The sequence below is a fragment of the Gorilla gorilla genome, chromosome 5 (assembly GCF_029281585.2).
Source record: "Gorilla gorilla gorilla isolate KB3781 chromosome 5, NHGRI_mGorGor1-v2.1_pri, whole genome shotgun sequence".
NCBI lineage: Eukaryota > Metazoa > Chordata > Mammalia > Primates > Hominidae > Gorilla > Gorilla gorilla.
The window spans coordinates 71,074,386-71,098,485 of NC_073229.2; the positions used below are offsets into that span (position 1 = coordinate 71,074,386).

Here is a 24,100-nt window from a genome sequence, read left to right on the forward strand (position 1 = left end):
GGTTTTACATATGTACAGGAGAAAACTCGGACAAAAACCAAATGTGAATACCATCAACTTGGAGCACTAGGGCTTATTTTCAACTTGGGTATATCTGACCTGGATAGCTTTTTGTAAACTTGATTTAATTTAAGGAAACATTGCCTCTTTGTCTATTACCTCTCTATGTACTCTAAACTGTGAGTTAAAAATGTAGTTTCCCTATTCTGTATATTTCTTAAATTTCTGTATTCAGTGCTTAGTCACTGCTCAAAGTCTTCTCTTCTCACCAAGCTATCAGAGGAAAATCTGTACCTTCTATTACAATGTGTTCAGAACCCCCCACATCCACTCAGATGCACACAGCTGTACTTTATACAGTGTTTTTCTTCTCCTCTTTACCAGGGAATCATCTGTTTAAGAGAGGATAAATAATGAAATTATAGCTATATTTCTAGGGCTTAAGAAACATTTAAGGTAAATGCTTAAGTTCTCTAAAAATCACATGAAATATTTTTCTCTATTAATATTGCCATGTATAATAACAAACTCTGTAAGAGTTCTCTTAAAGACATGGCTGTATTATCTATCAATTATGGAAAAGTAAGCAGTTCACTCAGAAACCTGACAGCTTGCTGTGGTTTTGTCCCTTGAACACAGAAATGTGCATAGTGCTGGGGCCAGGAGTCACTCCTGTGCACTTCCCCTGGCTCCAGTCCTGAACTCTCCATCTTGGAGGCTAATTAAACTGACTTCATTCTAGAACAGGACAGACAAAAAAGCAAAAAGAGTTGTAGGCATTTCTTGGCATGTCAAGCATAATAGTAATGCTAGGAGCATCTACCATTCTAGTCAGAATATCTGTACCTTGGCTTATGAAACATACATGGGAGAACAAGACACAGATATCCCACAGCTGCAACACCTCTGATAATCAAATATGCCTGCACACGCCCACACTCCTGCACACCACCACACGTGGACAGGGAGACACCATCATGGCCTGAGGCTGATGGAGAATTCATTTTGACCCCTGAACACTAATTTTAAGATTCATGTTTCTATCTCTCCTCTTCCTCCCACCTCTACCTTCTTCTTTACTACTCCTTGAAGAACTAAAACCAAAATGAAACACTGAAAACCTATACAGGAGTGCCTAAATGTTTGTTTTATCCAGGGCTTAATTCTCCAGAAGAGTTAGAAATAGGTTTGTGCTGTAAGAAAGAAAAGTGTGTAGGCTTTCCTGGAAAAATGTACACAAACTGCTTACCACCAGAGGGAAGCTTTCCTCCCCCTTTTAGCTTTAAAGGCTGTAGTGTTACCCCTTCAAAATAGGGAGAAGAGAAGGGTTGATTCTGATTTTTCTTTCATTTTTAAGCTATAACATTTGCCTTTGATATCATCAAATGTGATTTTCAACATTGCAGTGATATAAAATAACTGGGCCTGAACTCAGACAGACAATTCAAAACCTAAATGCAGATCTCACCAGTCACACTCCTCTTAGCTTTTAAAAAACAACTGAGATTTGACAAGTTATCCAATCAGAGAGGGTGATGTGCCACAAAACATACCAAACACAAGTACCACCCACTTCCTTCCTCCCCTACCTTTAAACAAGAAGCAGGCACTTATTAGATGCTTAATAATAAAATGCTTTCACATGTGTTTTTCACATTTTGTTCATTTTCCACTCTGTATTTTGCTTGCATGAGAGTATTTCTGAAAATACTTTAATTTTGAATATCATACGAAACATAATAGAAGAATCAATAACAAAAGCTTCTATTTTAGATATTCTAGAAGGCATACTTGTACAAACAACTCTGACATTTTGAAAAATTGATTTTAAAACACACTCAAAACGCATTAAGATACTTGCTTGCCCAGTTGTCTCTACACCCCAAGCGGCCACCTTTCCTCATTTAGGAATACAATTTAGGACAGCAATATGAGTGCATTTATGTGAAAGGAAGACTGTGTTAACCTTTGACTTACCTCACAGAACATATACAGAGACAGCAGTGTGAGTCCAAGGTTATACACCACTAAAATCCCCCGGCAAGAGAATGGCTGTTTATTCCTCATGTATTTTGGTCCCAGCCATACAATTAGTAAATATATGACAGAGCAGATAAATGTGGGTATATAATTGTCCAGAAGAAACCATCCTTTTACTCTAGTATCTGAAAAATTAAAAAAAATTAATGATATATAAAAACATTCACAACTTTTCAAACGTTGAAAAAATTTCTCTAACCATGATGATATAAAAGTCACCTGGTATTCATGTTCTTAATTCCAATAAAGCAATCAGGAGAGGAGGCATGGATTTTCAATACATATCAAACAAGGTGAAGCTCCTTGTTACATGCTCTGAATAACAATGTATTATTCATGATTTTTGCTAAGTAAAATAATAATAAGAATATTCTTTCCAAAGAACTTAAGAAGAAAACAAGGAGAAGGCTACATTTCCCATTAATTGGATTTATTAACCAGGTATACCAGATTACACACAGGGTGATAAAACCCAAGAAATGGCAGTCATTGAACTCTGAAGTCCTCCATCTCAGCTGTGTGTCAGTCGGCAAGTGTGGCCAGCACATGCAGACTCAGAAAACGTGCTGCTTAGCCAGGTTAGTGAAACTGGCACTAATTAGAAAAGCAGCCTTTGCTATGAGTGTAATGGTCAACAGCAGAGAGGACAATGATTTAAAAACAAAACAAGGGCTGGGTGTGGTGGCTCATGCCTGTAATCCCAGCACTTTGGGATGCCAAGGCGGGTGGATCACCTGAAGTCAGGAGTTCAAGACCAGCCTGGCCAACATGGCAAAACACTATCTCTACTAAAAATATAAAAATTGGCCAGGCATGGTGCTGCACACCTGTAATCCCAGCTACTTGGGAGGCTGAGGTGGGAGAATCGCTTGAAATTGGGAGGCAGAGGCTGCAGTGAGCTGAGATCGTACCACTGCACCCCAGCCTGGGCAACAGAGTGAGACTCCATCTCAAAAATGAAAATAAAAACAAAACAAAACATGAAGGTGAAGCACCAATGATCAGATAAATGCCTATTTAAAAGGCAGTATTTAACAAACTGAGGAGTAGTAGCATGAGAGCGAAGACCTAGGCGGATCCAGAGGAGATACTGGTATAGGAAGGGCCTCTCCTGCCCCTATTCCTTTTCTTAGGCAGGGAGGAGGGAGAGGGAAACAGGTCAGCCGCCAGCAGCAAACTGACAACCTCTTCTTGGATGGCGGGAAACTCCTCGGCAGCCAGAGCCCCTAAGTGTTATGTGTCCCCTGAAAGATTCAGCTTCATACTCTGGCTAAACCCCAGGAAGCTACCTCTGAAAAGCATGCTCCCCTTTGAACCCTGCTATGATGTTCCCCGAAAACCTGTGGCTCCTCAATCTTAACTACCCGCCAAGGCTCACAACTCCAGAACTTGAGGCACATGCAGCATTCACCTACTGCGTCTTCAGAGAAGCAGCAGTTGGGAGGACAGCCTCTGCCATTTAATTTTTTTATTATTCATTTATTTATTTATTCTGAGACGGAGTCTCACTCTGTCGCCCAGGCTGAAGTGCAGTGGCGTGATCTTGCCTCACTGCAACCTCTGCCTCTAGGGTCCAAGCGATTCTCCTGCCTTAGCCTCCAGAGTAGCTGGGACTATAGGCACACACCACCACACCCCGCTAATTTTTGTAATTTTAGTAGAGACCGGGTTTCACCATATTGGTCAGGCTGGTCTCGAACTCCTGACCTCAGGGGACCCACCTGCCTTGGCCTCCCAAAGTACTGGGATTACAGGAGTGAGCCACCACACCCGGCTCTGCCCTTTCTTTGACCCCTCCCAGACTGGACCATCTTGCTACTCTCTCCAGTCGTTTTCACCTTGATTTCACAGAACTAGAACAGGCTCAATAAAGCATATGTCCACGTGGGGAACTGTCAGTCAGTATTCCTTTCTTGCACTGTACACACTAAACTTTCCCAGCATTTCTCTCATGGCTGGCTTGCTTTGGCTTCAGAGGGACATGCCCTCCACACCATCCCCACTAGTTATGCTATGGTCATGGAGGGTGTTACTGTCAGTCCAGCAGAACTGGTTGTGCTTAGAAGTCATTCAGGGAAATGGCTGGCCCCAGGGACTTTAAGGGGATGCTTAACACCTTTTGTTCTCAGCTTTGGGCCTTGGCTGTCAATTTTAAGAAAACCAGTTCCCACTTAGCAACTAACATCAGACTGTTATTTTGTATGAACATATATATCACAAACAATAAATACACACAAATCTCCCTCTTTTTTTTTAACTTAAACCTCTGATTTACACTTTGCTTTATTCATTTTCCCACAAATATTCATCTTTCCAAATTGGCACATATTCATCCTCCCACACCACACAGTGCTTCCCGGGCACCTGACCCGAACTCCAGCCCTAGGAAGAGAATCCTTAGGATCTAGTCAATCTGTGGTGGTCCTAACCCCCTCTCTGGTGGCTGGTTCAGGCACGGGCATGTGAAGCAATTGTGGCCAGTGAGTTTTGAGGGATGACAGCTGGCAAAGAGCTCTGGGAAACAACTTCCTTATGCTTAAAACCACACAAATGAAACATTTTTTCTTCTTCCTCTGAATGTGCTGCTTGGAGCTGCTGTAGCCATCCTACAACTGTGTGAAGTGGGGGACCCATTCTGAGGACAGTGCTGCTGATACCTGGGAGTGGCAAAGTAGAAAATGACAAGAACAAGGATCCTTGGTTACATCATACAGTCCCTGAAATAACTATGGAATTGCTCCACCTGGTAATGCAAGCTAATAATAATTATTATTATTTTAGCCATTTAGAGTTGGATTTTTTGTCCCTTACAGCTAAAGTAAGGCACTATCCCAACCCAAGCACATACAGATGGATCTAACTTATTCTTTTTTGTTCTTTTCAATGGGCCATACACTAATTTATAGAACCTCTCCCCTACTGACAGGCATCCAGATGATTCCTTGAAAAACAATGCTGTAATGAGCATCCTGATATGTATCATTGCATAACTAATCAAGGCTAGCCACAGGATAAAGTATTAGGAGTAGAATGGCTAGGTAAAAGGGCATGTGCATTTTAATTCCAACAGAAGGCAAAACAGCCTTTCAGAGAGGTTGTACTCTTTCTCCACGCCTTCACTATTATCACTATTATCATAGGTGACATGAAACCTATTATTTCATCTCTGCCATGCTAATAGACTAAGTCCTTTTGTTATTTCTTTTGTATTTTAAAAATCATGAGAAACTGAGATTCTTTTTGTCTGTTTAAAAGCCATTTCTAGTTTTTCTGTGAGCCTAAGAAGTTCTTTATAGAAAAAGACTTTAAAAGACTTTTACAGATGACATCAAAAGAAGGCAATATGGAGCTGATTTACTTTCTAAAAGATACAGCAAGTAAGGTTCAGGTGCATATTTACCAGTGAGTTAACATGATACAAAACGAAAAGACCTTAAAAAGCCCTTAAAATTGTAAAAGGGGAAAAGTTTTAAACTCCTATTGCAACACTGCATTTTGGAAACTAGTTTTTCTTAAAGACTGCCAAGAATTGAGAAAAAAATGCCACTGATAATGGTGAAATCTATAGTATTCTCAGGCTACAAGATTTACAGCATATTTTTAAACTCCAGTTAAAGTCAACGGAGGACCACCCACAGCAGGTGTCTCTGTCAGAGACTTCTCCAAATTCCTTATTATCCAGGATAAAGTTTTAGACTTATCATAGAAAATGCTAACATCTTCTACTATCTCCTCATGCAATATTTACAAGTGACTATAGGCAGGGAGTGATGCTGCAGAAGGTAAGCAAAACCAAAAACCACCTTACCTCGGGGGCCTAGCAATGCCTTGAAATAGGTACTAAGTGATGCATCAAAATGTTCCATTTGAAAACCTATTAAGAAAAAAAAGATACTGATTAATCTCTACTCAAAATGTTTTTTATACAGTATTTTTTCATAAAAGAATAAATTCTTTTCAAAGAATATGCTACAGACAAGGTTAAGTTCAGTTCCTTAGGTTAAAAGAATTTTTTTAATTCACAGAAGTGACTTCTGTGCTAGATCTAACTTGAAGATCAAAAGGAAAGACACAATTCTGTGAGTTCACTTTATAAATGAAGTGCCAGTTTTCTGAACTTCTTTTCTCAGTTCCATAAAAACTCTTTCCGTGAAGCTGAAATCTCAGTGGGGAAAAAAGTGGAACTAACTGGAATGAGAGGTGGCAGACAGGAAGAGATCCTGTCTGGGCAACAACTGAGGACTTGAGGTAAGACAAGGAAGAGCCGTATCAGGGAACAGAATGCCACAGTGACAAGACAGTTTTTTCCGCTTGTTACTTTTATCAATTATTATTTTACAGTACTTCATATTTACAGTAAAAAAAATTCAAGTATTAAAAATTAAAAAAAGGGGCAAAAATCTCATTACTTCCCTCAACCGCAATCCCCAAGCCACGCATCACAAGGAACCTAATGGTAACATTTCTTCAATATACTTCCAGAGATTTCTCCTCTTTTGAGCACAAAGAGGTCATGCTAAATGGATGTTTTCACAATTGTGGGTGAAATCTACCTTTAGTAGATGATCATGTCAACTTAGCATTAAAAATAATAATTGATCATAATAGAGAATCAGAATGCTTTGCTCTCAGTGAGAATGAATATAGTTTTATAAAACTTTAGTTTTATTATATCATATTTATAAGTATAATGTACTTAGCTGTGATGTAAAATATATTCTTACTGTGGGGATCACAGTTAAAAAAACTAAAAAAACACTATTATATATAGAAGTGTGTATATATTACTTGCTTATTTTCACTTAATAAAACATCTTGAGATACCAGTTAAAGATTTACCTCCATCTTCTAAGATTCTATAGCTCCCTACCTTCCCCAATTTAAGATTTACATTTAGAGGGTAGCTAATCAACTTTTCATATGCATACTGACTAGATTTTCCAACTTTCCTGGCCATTCTTCTTACAGGAATAATCATCAATATTATAACATCCAAGGGCAAAGGCAGAACTGATTTTATTAACTAAGCTGTTAATCATTTAGCAATACTTCTCTTCCTTGGCTTGCCACACTGAAGCGTTATGTATTCTCTGGCTAATTTTAAGATAAACTACTTTATCCACGAAATCATCTAATGGTTGTAATAGTTACAATTAAGTCAATCCAGATGAGATGGGACATAGAGATAAGAGGAGCCGTCAATGACACTTTCAAAGTAGTTAACAGGGTTCTGTCCTGACGGCTTTCCTGCCCAAGGGGGATTGGGGAGGCTGCTGACACCAATTCATGGCTGGAAACGAAGGCACCAGGTCCCCGAAGGCACCAGCTCCCCATACCCATCTGCCAATAACCAGGTCAGCCACCTTTGCCCCTCAATAGTTATACAACCTTAGCACAAGGTCACTTCTGCAATCCAACAATTAAGATTTTAACATACAGTAGTCCCCTCTTAATCCACAGTTTTGCTTTCTGAGATTTCAATTACCTGAAATCAACCACAGTCTGAAAATACGAGGTGGGAAATTCCAGAAATAAACAATTCATAAGTTGTAGATTGCACACGGTTCTGAGTAGCGTGATACGCAGTCCCACTCCATCCTGCCTGGGATGGGAATCATCTCTTTGTCCAGCGTATCCTCACCGTAGACACTTCTTCACCCTTGAGTCACTTTGTAACCTTCTGGGTTATCAGATCAACTGCCTCAGGATCGAAGTGCTCATGTTCAGATAACTTTTATTTTACTTAATTGTTCGATTTAATTATTAGTTATTGTTGTTAATCTTACTTTGCCTAATTTATAAAGTACACTTTATTATAGGTATGTATGCATAGGAAAAAAACCCACTATATATAATATAGTGTTTGGTACTATCTGCAGATTTAGGCTTCCATTCTAGGGGCCTTAGAATGTACTCCCTGACGATGAGGGGGTACTAATGTACTATATTCCTAAGAAAGGCCATTTTGGTCCTAAGCCACTTTCCTGCCCTAGATTGAACCACTTCAGGAGAGACAAGAAATTCTAGAAAATCCTGGTGCTGAAGAGAATAGGTTTAGCCTTATGTTTCGTAAAGAAAATTCCTCTTTAAAACACAGTTAAATAAGAAATGTTTTATCTATTAAAGGCTATTAAAAGTTCTGCCCAAGGTGGGTTCAGGAAGAGCACTGGCTAAAAGACAATTTGGCTGTGTCTATTTTTTCAACATCTACTGAAAGTCATCTAGAAAATCCAAGTTTTGAAAGACAACCATCATGATTTTGTGACACTGAAATCACACTAACACAATTTAATTTCATCTATGATGTATGGTGGGCCATGTATATGGAAGTCACAGGGTTCCCTGCTCCCCACTAGGCTGCATCCCAAACAGCCAAATGAAAGGAAATAAGGAGGAACGAGGTCATAAAGGCTATGACTAATGGACTGAATAACTGATGGACAAGCTGCTCACTGGGGACAGACACCTTCCTCCAAGGCATTTTAAAACCTAGATTCTATTACCTAATGGGTAATATTAACTTACTTACTTATGGGTCACATTAAATGTACAATAATCAGGTATTAAGCATGAACGGACTTTTGCTAGATTATAAGAAACTAGGGTTTGAAACCCCCATTTTTTTTCACTTATTAGCAATGTGACCTTGGACAAGTTATTTAATCTTTCTGAAAAATGGGGAAAAGACCAAAGTAACTGCCTTTAAGAAGATTAAATAAGGTAATATAAATAAGGCCCTTAGAGCAGTGTCTGGCATGTAGGAAGCCCCCAATAGATGTTTCTGAATGTATGTCTGCCACAGGACTGGCTCCATGATGAAAACTGTCAACCACCCACGGCTGTCTCTGCTTCTCAGCAGGGGCACTGCTGGCATTACAGTGGAAACAATCAATGTCCTGTGCATTGTGGATCATTAATTGTCCTTGGTCCCTGTCCACTAAATGCCATCAGTGAGCTCCAATCATTCTGACAACCCACAATGTCCACTTGTAAGCCCTAACACACCCCTAGAGAGACAGCAAGAGAAGGTGGGGGCAAGGCGGGGGGGGGGGGAGTTGATAATATATCAGGAGAGGAACTTGTCAGAAACAGATATTACCCAAACATGAAAGACAAAACTAAAAGGAATGTACTAATTAAATACACAAATATCTAGCACCTACTGTATATTAATACAAAGGATTGCCAAAATAGGGATAAACATAAAGGAGCATACCTGGTGACCTAGAAAAAATGAGACATTCATAATGGGGAAAAGGATCCAGATATAGTAAAGCAAAAACAAAATCCAGTTTGCAAATGAGCAGACAGTAGAATGATGATATGAATATAAGCTGAATATATGTTCAAAACCATGCTGTAACAAAATTCAAACAACAGTATTCTGAGATCAAACAGGAGGAATATGTCTAACAAAAATAAGGGAATCAATCATTTCACTTTTTAATTAGATCTTTCAGAGGGCTGTAGTCAGGGTCAGTTTCTATGTAAGGAGGAAATAAAGAAGCTGGAAACAAGAGTGAAGAAATGTTTCAAAGTGAAAATACAGATTGGTTGGGCAGGAGTGGAGAGGGTAACAGTAGTGGCCCCGGAAAAATATGAAGCCCAGGAATTGCGATAAGTGACCTATTACTATAAGGACAAATGCCTAGGACATAGTCCAATTTGAGAATCTAGGCTAACATCACGGCAACAGAAAAGCAGCTTGATTAAACATAAGGTAAAATTTCAGTCCAAGAGTACTGAACCAGCAGCAGGCTACCAAAAGAGACTGTGGAATTTAGTATTTGGAGATATTGAAGAATCCTGTTACAAGCCATCTGTCCCAAATAATCTGAGTCTAAACCATCTTGAAGAGGCCCTGTGGAAGCTGGCAGGCACAGGAGCACTCTTTCATCTTTATAAAATGAAATGTGTTCTCTACAAAAGCACACGCAAGAAACGATTTTTGTCAAAAACGGTACATCTGTTCTTAGACTGCATTTCTTCTCGGCTTGAGAATTTTTCTCCTAGGTTTGCAGAACTTTTCACAATCAAACTTAGGAATATACTGAAAGAGCCAGCAAAACATTCTCTAAAAGAACAGATACATGGGGGGAAATGATAATAATTTTCAAATTATTGTTCCTGCTTATTGTTTCTGAAATGACTACAGTGAAAAGGGAGAAGGGGCAGGTAGAGGTAGGCCCTGGACAACAGGCCCTAATCAGGAGAGTCCTGATCTGTGGATCCCAAGCTTGATTCTGGGCTGGACTCTGGCATGTTCAGTATTTCACCCAAACTCTCCCCTACCACACCCACAATTGGATATATACTGTAATCTTCTCAGGCAAGGCTGTTTGTTTCTGCACAGGTTACTAAGAGACACCTTCACCAAAAGCTTCATCATTTACTCAATACAACCTCATGTTTGTCAAGGCAGCCCCATAACTAGTGTCCCTCAATACCATGTACTCATTTTTCATTCATACCACACACCGAGTGCCTACCACATGCTAGGCACGGAGACCTGAAGGCCCTGGGATTGCAGGCTGGTGAGAAAGACCATAAACATATATTAATTACAGACAGAAACACACGTACAATACGATATGCAAAATAACTGTTAGCAAAAAAAATAAAGCAGAATAAAGGGGCTGGAATCATGGAGTGGGAATTTATTTTGGAAAACATAGAGAAGGCAGCCTGAGAAGGTGGCAACAGAGCAGAGCCTGAATGGTGACAGCAAGCCACACATCTACCAAGGGAAAGGGTATTCCATTTAGAGGCACAAATGAGCACAATGGCCCTGGGGTCAGGGCTAGGCTGGCATGCACAAGGACCAGAAGCCATGACAGGAGTGGGCAGCAAAATGGGAGGCCTTCTGTCCTCCACTCCGTCTGGTGCCCAGGCCTTGCTCAGCAGTAGACAGAGGTCAGTCATGAGAGCTTTCATGAGACCTTTCAGAGAGCTTCTGGCCAACGGGCTAGGAACAGAAGAGGGTGCCAATCCTTATCTGCTCACACTGCTACCATCTCCTGACCCTCCTTCCTGCAGCCCTCCTGCCAGCAATGTGCCCTTTTCATTCCCATCTTCCTTGCTGAGCCTCATCTGCTATGCCACATGAACAGTACAAAGGTCTCAGCAAATGAATTCTTCATCACCAGGCTAGGCTGGCCTGCCCTGTTAAGTAAATTGGCCACTTGCTGAGTGGTCTGTGGGCTGAGCTATACTCTTTTGTACTAAAGGAATGGGAGGCACAGGGCTATGCAAAAGTCTTGACACTTTGCCTAGTAATCTGGATTTATGGGAACGGCATGACCTACTTTGCACAAGATGCCCAATCACACTGCCAGGTCTGTGGTTGGCCTCACTGGTGCGGTTTCCTATCTTCTGAGCTACGGTGGGCCAATGACATAACTTCTCAATAACCCGAATCACACTACAGGCAGCCTGGGGGAGCTGGGTCAAGTGGGAACACAGCTGCTCTGTACAATTGTACTAGCAGGGACCAAGCCCAGGCACTAGGCTCCATGGAAAAGGAGCTTTAGTCCTACATGCAGCAAAAGAATAAGCTATTCTTTGATCTGGCTGGTTCCCCACACACTGACAGGAAAATGGACAGGGCTGGGAGTGGCCAGCACTTCCCAGGAAAAAGACCACGCTGACACCAAGCCAAAGCATCGATTCCCATCCTCTTTAACCAGGAGTCTCTAACCTGCACTCAACCTAGGGGGCTTCCCAGAATTACAGGTTACAACAGGGAGTAGTAACAGGGCCCAGTGAAAAAAAGTCCCAATGAAAACAGTCTCCCAAAGCTATTCACTAGTTCAAGAGCCACACACAGAAAATAATGACAGTAAAAATGGATTACGGGCAGGTAAATTAGAACCAATTTTAAAGAATTCCTTTTTAATGCACATTTTCCAAAAGACACTCCTAATTTAAAAAGCCGCTTCCCATTATAAAATTCTGGAGTGTTTTTGGTAACCATGCAACTATATTATAATTGTGTCTCATTTTAAGTATCTCACTACAAAAAACTGACTGGAGCTGATCATTCTCTTTATAAACTACCCTATATTTAAAGATACAGCTGAAAGGAGCAAGAGAGTGTGAGGGAGTTCAGCACACCTTCGTCTGACTCACCCCCACCACCGTGGATCAGTTCTGCGCTCCTGGCTAGTTCCCTCCCCATGTACTATACTAAGTGTTGTAGAATTTTAGGATCCTTGGGCCTGAATTCGAGAGAAAGACTGGAACTACCACAGCCTGGAATACAAAAACCTGGAAATACTAACACGAGCAGAACAAAGAACAAAACCCAAAGCCCTAAAGAGAGTCCTGCTCATGTGGAAAATCCATCTGTCCACTGTTCAACTCCCTCCAGGGGCAAGTATATGCCCAGGTGAATCATGTGTGGGAGGTTAAGTCAACATCAGTGCTCACTTTGAACTAATAATCAAACTAGTTGCTAGAAGCATGTTTGAAAAAAGACACTACAATAAGCTTTACAGCAAATCAGTCCCCCTCCTCCTCCTTTCTACTTGGCTCCCAAGGACAACAGAACATGAGGGGATCGGGGTAGGTGGCAACAACGGAAGGAGGTGGTTGGGGTTAATGAGGAGAAGGCACAGTCACGATTCTCAAGATGAAGTACATCTCAAGGATCTTGGCCATTTCTACCTGGAGTAGGAGAGAGTGACAAAGCTGCCCAGCAAAGGAAAAGTACTGGGATCTTAAGGCAAATCTGTTTTAAAAGGTATCAAGATTTTTAAAAATATACATTATAGTAAAGAGTTGGTATAAGAATTATATTAAAGAAAAGTTTATTTCCTAAACCCACAACCAGGCTGTTTGCTGACTCTAAAACAGTAAAGATATTTTTAGGGCCAAGTCTTGGTTTGTCTGGCTTCTAAGGCAGCAGTCAGCTTGCTTTGAAAGCTCCCTTTCCTGTGGTATCAGTCAAGTCACATTCCTTTTGATTTAAAAACGTTTAGCTATTGTCTAGCTTAACTTCATCATATCCTGCTTTACTTTTTTTTAACGGTTATTGTTCACCTAAAAATGAGTCAGCTGAGTTTACAAACCCATGTGCTGCAAGGGATCAGACTGAGATTTCCTTGCATTTTCTCTTCTCTCATTCCCATCCATCACTTTTATCAGTCAACTCGTGTTAGGCAGGCATGGGAACATTCTTCAAGTTGGCTGCCAGTTACACAGAATGAAAAATTAAATGGTGCTTTAATTTGGTAGTCACAACTCTGATTCTAGAATTTAAAAAGATTTTTCTAGGTTGGGAAAATCATTTCCCAAATAAAACCACACCTTGCTGAGGAATGTTAAAATTCAAAATGTCGTGAAGACCATAAAGGAAAGAAGATCCAAGTACTAACAAGCTTTAGAAATGAAAGTAACTTGACGACAGAATTCATGTTAAAGTGTTGGCATTTAAATAAATGATAACTCTGGATTAAATCTTGGCTCAAAAATATCTACCGCACCAACAGTGGTACATCTGATTGTGTACTGTCATCCTAACAGAATCTATGCTTATTCTCTTTCTTCCCCCTGCAGAATTCCTATACTTTCTAACCTCCATTCTAAGGAAGTAACAAACTCTTGTAATTCTCTGATAAAGTCATTTTTCCTGCCATATATCATACATGAAGGCAAAAAACATAGCTCTATTTGGGGTTTTAGATGAGTAACTGCAAAACTGGGGCACTGATAGGTTCTACAAAGCACTGCCACAGGTTAGCTCCACAGCTGAAGAAGGCAGAACAACCTCATTCTGGTATAATGGATAATTGGAGGGGAAATTTTTAAATGTTGCAACAATCAAATTGTTGTACAAAAATACGTTTAGGGTCAACACAGAAGCCTCCACTTCCTGCTCCTTGGCTGCTACTAGTTAATTAAAAAGCACTTTTTAACCATCGCTGGAGAAGGACATCCTTCTAACACCTTCTAACATCCTTCTAACAAGTGGAGAGTCACAGCAGTGCCTGTTATCTGTGGTCCTTCCTCCCTGTCCTCTTGCCTTCATTTCCAACCCTTTCTCCAAGGCCCAGATTAGGTGTTACAAAGCCTACTTCCACTCCACTGCCCCTCTTGTTGCTGTCTAGACAACTCATTTAGTATACAGCAACTTCAACTTTTACATGAGCTAGATACTTCTGTGTTCATGTATTATGGGAACAAACTCTGCAACTCCTTAGAGTCCAAACTCTTTAACGGCAAGTACTCCAATCTGTCCTATGAGTATAATAATTATCTATTGGTGATACTATAAATGAGGAGATACACCTGTTATTACAAAATAAAAAGAAAAGAAAATGGCACACCTGACTCCACAATGGCAGCATCCTAAAACACGGACTAAATCCTAGTTACAGATGGCATTTCCTCGGGGAAAACTTTCTCAGTGCTAGTTATCTGGAACTCTAACAGAGATGCTCTCTTCTCTTCTACTACATGATCAGTAAAGACACTTTGTAAAGTGTGAGCCCATAAAAAACAAAAACAAAAAATGCATGTACACACACAAACACACACACCTCTTAAACATTCAAGGGAATTTCTTCCCCACTTGGAGACAAAGATGTATTCTAGTCTTGAAAGGCAATACACAAATACACTTGATCTTAAAAAACTCAGATATAGAACATTTTTTCAGCAGTTGGTAGCGGGAGGGTAACATGATTTTAGAACTTTATTCTAGGGGAATTCTTATTCACAGCTAAAGACTGAATGTACAGTCAAGTTCAAAGTTCTTCCCCCAGTTCTCAGCAGAGTCAAGACAAGGACCATTTACAACAATCCACACAACAAATGAGCATTCAGAAAAGGGTTCACCACTGTAGAAAATTACTCTTGTAGAGTTTTATCATCTTAAAGCTGCCAACTTAATTTTCTTTTGAAACTAGAAGAAGAAGTGGTGATAACTTTTAATTGAGTGAAGCACACTGTTATTTGGAAAAAGACAACGATAATTCACACACAGAATGCTCCCTGCTGGTGGGTGAAGGCCAGATTGCTGCAGTTGGACTTAGAACTCCACTTTCACATAGAACTTCGCTGACAGTAACTAATTAATGCCCACAAGGCTGCAGCGAAGCAAGGTAAAAAATCCATCAGGTGCAGGAGTTAGTCATCCTCCTGACTGGTTTTATTTCTGTGTGTCCAATGATTCTCAGAATGACTGCTTTTCAGGCTACCAGCCATTTGAAAGGCAGTTGACTCACTGAGTTAAAAACTATTTAATGTCTACTTTGTGTCAAGCAGTATTGCTTGTGAGGAACAGGAAAGTGACAGAGACAGACATGACCTCTGACACAGTACAAATTAGTAAGCAGTGTGCAAAGACATCTGTGGCTCAACCACTTTTGGGTGGTAGTGGTTAGGAACACACACTTTGGAGCCAGAGAGCCTGGGTTCAAATCCCTGCTTCACCACTTACTAGCTGTGTAACCTTGGGCAAATTACTTAACATTCTGTGCCTTAGTTTATTAGACTGTAAAATGAGGGTAATTACATTAACTTCCTCATGTGATTAAATGAGTTAAGATATGTGAAATGCTTAGAATAGTGTGTGGCACAGCAAGTACCATAAAAATGTTTCTATTATTATCATCATTACAGAGACCTTTGACAATGATCAATTTCATATTCAATGTTTATGGAAAAGTTTTGCTAAGGCATAAACTGGAGTTCCCTGCAAGGTCCATGGCAGTGAAACGTGCTCACATCCATACCTCACAGCTCTGTTATTTTCTATTTGGCATGGACTCACAAATGATACTTGTGAATCTGGGGATTTATAAAAGACTCTAGATAAATTCCTCTGAAATGTCAAGGAGATGCTGGTCACTGACTTCTCTGTGAGTAGAAGAGCAGGCCAGTGTCTATCCCAACCTTAGTACAGAGCAGAAATAAATCTGCATCTGATAAGCCTTTTTTTTTTTGTACTCCTGGCAACTAGCATATAATAGATGACCAATAAACTTATTCATTTACCATAACTGAACAGGGGGCTGAGTTGCCAAAGTCACAGAGGTTGGTGGAGCCAGAATTTGAACCACGTCTCCAACTCTATTGCCTATCATTCTTAAAATACCCCATGCAGTCTCTCAAGAGGACATCTTCATGTATTTACATAAAAGACGGTGACAACATGTGTTAGTATTGCCTGAATTCATATAGTTTTATGAGAAAAAGATACAGAACTATGTAGTTTTAAAATAACATTATCAAGTTAAAAAAAAAAGTTGTTTGGAAGAAGATGTTTCGTAACAGAGTTCTTTAAGATCTCTGTAATTAAGACCTAGATGGGAAGTAAAGGGGCAGCAATCCTCCCTGACCTCATTTCCATACTCTTCATCATCACTTCTACTGTATCTCAATCAGTGATAAAATTACAGGCTTATTTTTTAAGTGCTGTGATTATCAGTTATACTGTAATTATCTGTTTATCTGTCCACATCCTATTAGGCTCTAAGCTCTTCAACGGCAGAACCTCTGGTGTTCCCATTTTATCACTAGAGTGTCTGGATCTGTGCCTGACCAATTATTGATGCTCATTGAAACTAAGAGTGAATGAATGAATAATGAGTGGATCAATGAATGAATGACTTTCTAGAGTTTCATATCAATGGGCTCTCAAATCTGGCTGCATCTTAAAATCACCTAACAGCTTTAAAATCAGGTTTTTGGGATCCACTCCTAGAAATTCTAATTCAATAGATGCTAGGAAATATCTTTTTGAAAAGATCCTTAGGTAATTCTGGGAAACAGCCTGCTTTGGGAACCACTGCTATATATATAAATTAAGCTTTTGGACTCTTACTAAAATCCCCTGCCACCCTTTAATTTTTATCACCCAGATGGTATCCATACACTGTATTACAGAGACAGAGCCTAGACTAGGATGATGGTCTCAAGGACAAGTTATTTTTTATTCCAACAAATTCTGCAGCAATTCCCTGTTTCCTCTAATTCCACCAGCTGGGGGGAGCGGATGCGCAGGTGGGGCCGGCGGGGAGGTAATCATATTTTTTCAAACCATCTCTCAAGCTGAAATAAAACCTCGTATCAAGATAGAGATCAGTTCTCATATTTTTCAAACACTGTGTGACATGGTACACATCACACATAACAAGCATGCATTAATCCATCCTGCACCTGATGGATTTTTTACCGGTAAGCTCTTTTTTGGGGGATGCTGTTGCAGAAATATTACTATCAGTAGAGGAGATCCATAACACCATTACTACCAGGAGTCAACAGTGGCCAAGTCTATAAAGCTCTGTGAGAACAAGGAACATATCTGTCTTGCTCCTTGTAATTCCTAGTAGCTGTTCTTGGGACACAGAAAGGAATTTAGTAACTCCCTGTTTCATCATATTGAACTGGGGCAGTATGGAACACTGCTGACAGGCTGCTGCTGCTGCTGCCAAATCAAATGTTTGGCCAAGGACAATTCCATACATTCCTTGGAAGGAGGCAAGATGGGTGATAGGAAGAATCTGAACACTGGTTGAGAAATGTGGGCTCTGGCTCTATTATCATCAATCCTAAACTGAGCTACGTCCTATTATATTTGTTTCATTACCTAGACTACAGGACCTCAAGCTTTCTTCAAGTAAATACGGTATCTATGGGAGGCAGAGTCTAAGATGCCCCCAAAGATCCTGGTACACCTGATACTCACACCCTTATGTAGTGCCCTTCCCTGATGAACCAGGGTTGTGTGTGTGACCAACAGAATAAAGCAAAAGGGATGGTATGTCACTTCTGGGATTAGGTGATAACAGATGTTGTGGCTTCTATCTTGGTCAGCTGGCATGTTTCTGTCTGTGTTTCTAGGACCACTAGCTCTGGGGGAAGCCAGCTGCTATGCTGCGAACAGTCCTAGGGAGAGGACAATGTGGCAGGAAATAGGCCGCCTGCCAACAGCCACCTGAATGAGCTCAGAAGCAGATCTTCTGGCCTGGTCAGCTTCAGATGAATGCAGCCTCATGAAAGACCCTGAGACAAAACCACCCAGCTAGGCCTTGCTGGGACTTCTGACCCTCAGAAAACGTGTGTGACAGTAAATGTTTCTGCATTTTAAGGTGGCAAATTTGGGGGTAATTTGTTAACAATAGATAAAAGCCTTAGAAATTAACAAGGTCAGTGGGGCTGGAAGAAGAGGTTCTTACAAGACAACTCTACTTCCCCTTGCTAGCCTTCCTTTTGGTTACCACACATAATTAAGGCACCAATTATAAGCACGGCCTAATAAAATATAAACCCTCCCCCTTGATTTAACTGGAACTGGGAAGAGAAGTGAAAAGGCTTATTATCTAAAGTATAGAATTTGGTTAGGAAAACAATACAACACTTTTGTTACTAGCCTGAGACAAGGGATCTAACATTTACTAAGAGCCTACTACGTAGCCGGCTTTTCAAAGACTCACTAAGGAAATATCCCTATTTTCTAGAAGAGGAAACTAAAGTTCAGAGATCTTAAGTAGTTAACTCTAGGTTTATATGGCTTAGGGTAGGCAACTGTCCTGTTTTTCTTGGGGGATTTCCCGGGATGTAAGGCTTTCAGTGCTAAAATCAAAAAATTTTCGGGCACACCGGGAAGACTTAATCACATTACTTACTGTTAAGTAGCTCACAAGGTTAAGTTACTTAAATTTGTAGTTGGTCCAAAACTTGTGCTCTTTACAATTATCACAAGTTGATTTTTTTGTTGATGTTGTTAATTTGGAGACAGGGTCTCGCTCTGTTCCCAGGCTGGTCTGGTTTTCAACTCCAGGGCTCAACCAATCTGCCTGCCTTGGCCTCCCAAAGTGCTAGGATTATGGCAGTGAGCCACTGAACCCAGCCAATCACACAGTTGATTTTTAAAAGTACATCTTAAAGCTATTATTTGGCAGCTTATGATCTGCAACGAATTTCGAACTGTTACCTACTAAAAAGAAAACCACAAACCCCTCCAGACTTTATCTCACAATACACACAGAAAAGACTGTTGGGTTTTTTCTGTGAAAGGGTAAATAATTGCTATTCATATGATACATACTAGCATGGAAATTTTTCAGCTTAAAGGATTCTGCAAATTTCTGTTCCAAAATAGCAACTGAGTCCACAAATGACACTGGTAACTGCCCTCTGTACCTCAACAGACTCTCCAGTGTGGCTAAATGAGCTGACAGGTGACTGGGTGGGCTCTTCACAGAACTTCACATCAAGTCTGGTGCTCTGGCAGGAGAGGTAGGCAGTTACACAATTTTCTCTTCCACAAAAGCCTAGAGACAGCCAACTGACACCACTGGATACTTCAACATAAACAGCGCTCCTGTGGCTGTCCTACCTGGTAGGTAAGCAAGGCAGTGTTGCCAAAACAGCTCTTTTTAAAAAAAGACCCATGGAATAACCACTGGGGTGGCTATAATCATAAAAACAGAAAATAACAAATACTGGCAAGTAGATGGAGAAAGTGAAATACTCAGGCGCTTGCTGTTGGCGGGACTGTCAAATGGTACATCTGCTGTGGAAAATAGTTTGGCAAGTCTTCAAAAAGTGAAACACAGAATTACCATATGACCCAGCAATTCCACTCCTAGGTATATACCCAAAGAAATGAAAACATACATTCACTCTAAAACCTGTACACAAATATTCATAGTAACATTATTTATAATAGTCAAAAAGTAAAAACAACCCAAAAGTCGATCAACTGATTAATTAATAAACAAAATGTGGTACATTCATACCATGGAATGTTATTTGGCCATTAAAAGGAAGACAGTACTGACATTTGCTATATCATGAATGAATCTGGAAAACATTATGCAAAGTGGAAGATGCCAGACACAAAAGGCCACAGATGATTCAATTTATATGAAATGTCCAGAATAGGCAGATCCATCAGTGGTTGCCAGGGGCTGGGGAAACGAAGGAATGGGAAGTGACCGATACTGTTTATGATGTTTCTTTCTAAGGTAATGACATTGCTCTGCAATTAGATATACTTAAAAATTAAAAATAACTTTAAGAAAAGGAGAGGTACTTTTAAAAAAGGTTTAATATTTTATACACTCAAGCCCACTTCTAGCAATCTACACTAAGGAAATAAAAGCAGATGTGCACTAAGATTGACTTATGATTGTCATCAGTGATATTTGTAACAAAAACTGAAAGGTGGTTAGCCTTCAAGTATCCATCTAGAAGAAACCTTCTAGATGAAACCTTCCGTAACCTAGAAGTAACCTTCTGCTACAGAAATTATAGTATAGGAATATAATTAAATATCATGCCATAATTCAAATGAAGCTATTGGGCATTTATTTTAGAGAAATGAAAACTTTATGTTCACATAAAAACCTGTACACGAATGTTCACAGCAGCTTTATTCTAGCTAAAAACTAGAAACAAACAAGATACTCTCCAACAGATGAATTGTTAAAACAAACCATGGTATATCCACACCACGGAACGTTACTCAGCAATAAAGAACAAACCTGATACATTCAACAACCTGAATGAATCTCTAAAGAATTAAGCTAAGTGAAAAGGGCCATCCATTTATAAAACACTTTTGAAATGATAGAACTATAAAGATAGAAGAGATTAACAAATTGCCTGGGGTTACAAAGGGTGTGAAGGCAGGATGGAAGAGGATGTGGTTATGAAGGCCACATGTGCTGACAGCAATGTTGTGTATCTGGATCGTACTAATGTCAGTATGCTGGTTGTGATATTGCGCTGCAGTCCTGTACAATGTTACCACTGGGGGAAACAGGGTAGAGAGTACTTGGGATCTCTGTATTATTTCTTACAACTGCGTATGAATCTACAATTCTCTCAAAAAGTTCAATTTTTAAAAAAAATCTACGACCATGAGAAAAACAAACAAGGCTGAGCATTTGATTTTCTAAAAATTCAATCAACTTCCCCAACCCAATCACATGTGGTGGTGACTTTTTTGGCACCTGTAACTGTAAAGGAAGGTTTATGTTGGAAAGGAATAGTCTGAACTATGACTCCATTCACAAAAGTTTAAGACTTTACCTAAATGCAGGTGTTTCAAATACTCATTTTCACAGTGGTCTGATGAAGCTTCCCAGTAAACACTTTCTTATTCAGACTACTCAGGTGATGGGGATACTGTTTTGATCAACCCAATGATCTAATTAACTTCGAGGAATCATACATCTCACAAAGAGGCCCGCTGTCAAACAGTAAGAAAATCATGAAAGATACCAAATAAAATCCTCCTGATTAAAATGTAATCTTTGATGATTCAGAGGCATTTTGTGATCCTGAGGTATCTCAGAGTCAGAATTATAAATGCCAAATCTCACTTTACAGTACTGTAGATGAGCAGGCACAGATAATTGGGATAAAAGTTTATAAATTTATTATGACTCTACTGCTTTATATAAGTTCCTGCAATTAGTTTCCTTGCCATTTTCCTTTTAATACATGGTACACAGAACACTTAGTTTTATTTCATTTCTAAGATATGACATCACTCTGTCTCCCAGGCTAGAGTGCAGTGGCACAATGATGGCTCACTGCAGCCTCGACCTCCCGGGCTCTTGCAATCCTCCCACCTCAGTCTCCTGAGTAGCTTGGGACTACAGGCATGTGCCACCACTCCCAGCTAATTAAAAAAAAAAATGCAGAGAAAGAGTCTCGGTGTGTTGCCCAGGCTGGTCTTGAACTCCTGGGCTCAAGCAATCCTCTCGCCTCAGCCTCCCAAAGTGCTGGGATTACAGGCATGAGCCACCATGCCTGGCTAAAAACTTAGTTTTAGACTGTCAGATTCCAGATGTTTTTGAAAATGAAAAATAATAAAAGTTTACCATATTATAAAAACAAAAAAACTGTGCTTGCTTCCATCTTTTGGATCATTTTCTTATCAACGCACTGAGAAGCAAAAAAGGGTTAAGCAGCACTTTTACAATGTGCAGTCACTATGTGACTATAGTTTACTGAAGAGTGATGCCACCATGCTTGTGCTCTGCTCTGGGCTTTTTGCTGCCTGCCATCAGCAAAGAGCTGTTCAACCCCCACAGCTCTTCAGAGCACAGTGGATGTTTCCCAGAAAAGGCTGAGGTGACGTCTTCTGTAACCCTCCTTGGAAATTATCCAGCAAGATTAGATCTCTTCTTGGCAATGCTTTTCTTCTTTTCACCAAATGCTACATTCAACAAATAAGCCACTGTGTTTAAAACCTCCTTGATAATCACTAAAGGTGAAATACTGAGAATTGGGTCCTAAGGTGATTACATTTTAGTGGAACTGCAAGGATTTTAGCAAGTCATGTTAATGTAACGGAATATTCCGACTGGCTAATATGATTTTTCCTTCATTTCAATTCTCTGCAAGTACCAAAATTCAACTCTAGGCTGTCATAGAGCCATTTAGCTGTAACAAAATGAAGGAAAGCCAGTGATCAAATTAACATGAAGTCAGTTAGGTGCCCACCTACAGCCAGAACACCAAGGGAGAGACACCAACAGGTTCCAAAATGAAAATTAAGGACAGAGTGAAGGAGAAACAAATACCTATTCCTGTACAGAAATTATAGAAATGCATTCCTGGAGAAGTCAATCATGTGAAAATTTTAGGAAAAGAACTGAGATTGTAAAATGGCATATATAATCGTTTAACAATATGCCTTTACTGAGCACCAAATGTGTAAGGCACTATGGCAAGTGGTAGGGACAGAGAACCTGGTCCTTTCCCTTCAGCTCAGAAATCTAGCTATTCCTCCAGTCATGACCCATATTTTCAGTTCACTTCAAAACACAGAAATTGATGTCTTATGTCATAATTTGAGTGAAAAAAATAAAATTAAAAAGAAAAAAAATCAGCACAAACTAACAACAGCTTAACACACACCCACCCTTGAAAGGCAAGAACACTTTACTGGTCAGGAGCTAGGGGATGGATATAAAATAGTACATAACATCCTACTTTGATTTGGAAAAGCTATCACATATTTCCTATGCAAAATCCAATGAAAACAATTATTTGAAGAAAATTAATGTAACTACAGAAGCAGTGACATGTTTAAAATGTATTATGTTTTTCTCCAATGATTTTTTTCACATACATGAACAATTTAATAAATTGCAACTGGGTTGGAGAAGAAGAGGAGAGGGTCTTGGCCAGCTTGTGCTGCTATAAAGAAAATAGCACATGCTGCTAGATTAAACAACATTTACTTCTCAGGGTTCTGGAGGCTAGGAAGTCCATGATCAAGGTGCCAGCAAATTAGGCTCCTGGTAAGGGTCCTCTTCCTGGCTTCAGATGGCTGTATCCTCCTGGGGACTTGGGGACATGGGGATGGGTAGAGAGAGTACTGGTCCCTCTTCCTCCTATAAAAATACTGATCCCATCATAGGGACTCCACCCTCATGACCTCATCTAAACTTAATTACCTCCTAAAGGCCCCACCCTTCTAATAGCATCACTTTGGGGGTTAGGGTTTCAAAATATGAATTGAGAGTGGGGGGACACAAACCCTCGGTCCATAACAGAGAAGCAGTTTTCCATTTAAGAGATAAACGAATGAATGTTTACAGAGTCTAAAGAAAATTGACACTTTTAAAAAACCTCGTCTCTAAGATGAATCATTTTCATTCATACAGTCAAGTTATCAAAACACATAATCTCCACTTTATGAAAGGGCTGTACTACTGTAAATTAGTCATCTGGCCTTTGGAAAATAATTTTTTGGAGAAATGTTGTATTAGTTGTTCTTAAATTTCCGGGGGTTCCATATCAATTGTGAAAATCTGATTAAAGCAAAAGGGAAATTCTCTCCATCTCAAAATGACAGAGAGTTTGGATTAAACTGACTGACATTTATAGGGTCGCCCAAATCCCAGTAGTCCCCAAGTTAAAAACCCTAGCTGTCAGTGGTGGACAGATCTCCAGAACAGCCCTAAAATACTTTACTTAACTCATAATGAAGTGGCAGCAATAGGACTAGATTCTCACCATTTCTATGAGAAAGATGTAATCTGTAATATGCATAATTTCAGTTAGAGTTCTCTAGGCTCTGAAACTATAC

At 39.9% G+C, this 24,100-nt stretch overlaps 1 protein-coding gene across 6 annotated transcripts in view; it reads right to left on the bottom strand.

Moving 5' to 3' along the window:
• Positions 1 to 24,100, bottom strand: part of ELOVL5 (ELOVL fatty acid elongase 5) — an 80,656-nt gene that overhangs the window by 22,719 nt on the left and 33,837 nt on the right. For all 6 annotated transcript variants that reach the window (XM_004044213.5, XM_055391113.2, XM_004044216.5 and 3 more), the window contains exons 2-3: positions 5,849 to 5,914; positions 1,978 to 2,165 (exon numbers count right to left, since the gene is read on the bottom strand). In XM_004044213.5, the coding sequence (XP_004044261.1) occupies positions 1,978 to 2,165; positions 5,849 to 5,906 (246 nt within the window). In that variant the 5' untranslated portion in view covers positions 5,907 to 5,914. The remainder of the gene's footprint in view (positions 1 to 1,977; positions 2,166 to 5,848; positions 5,915 to 24,100) is intronic.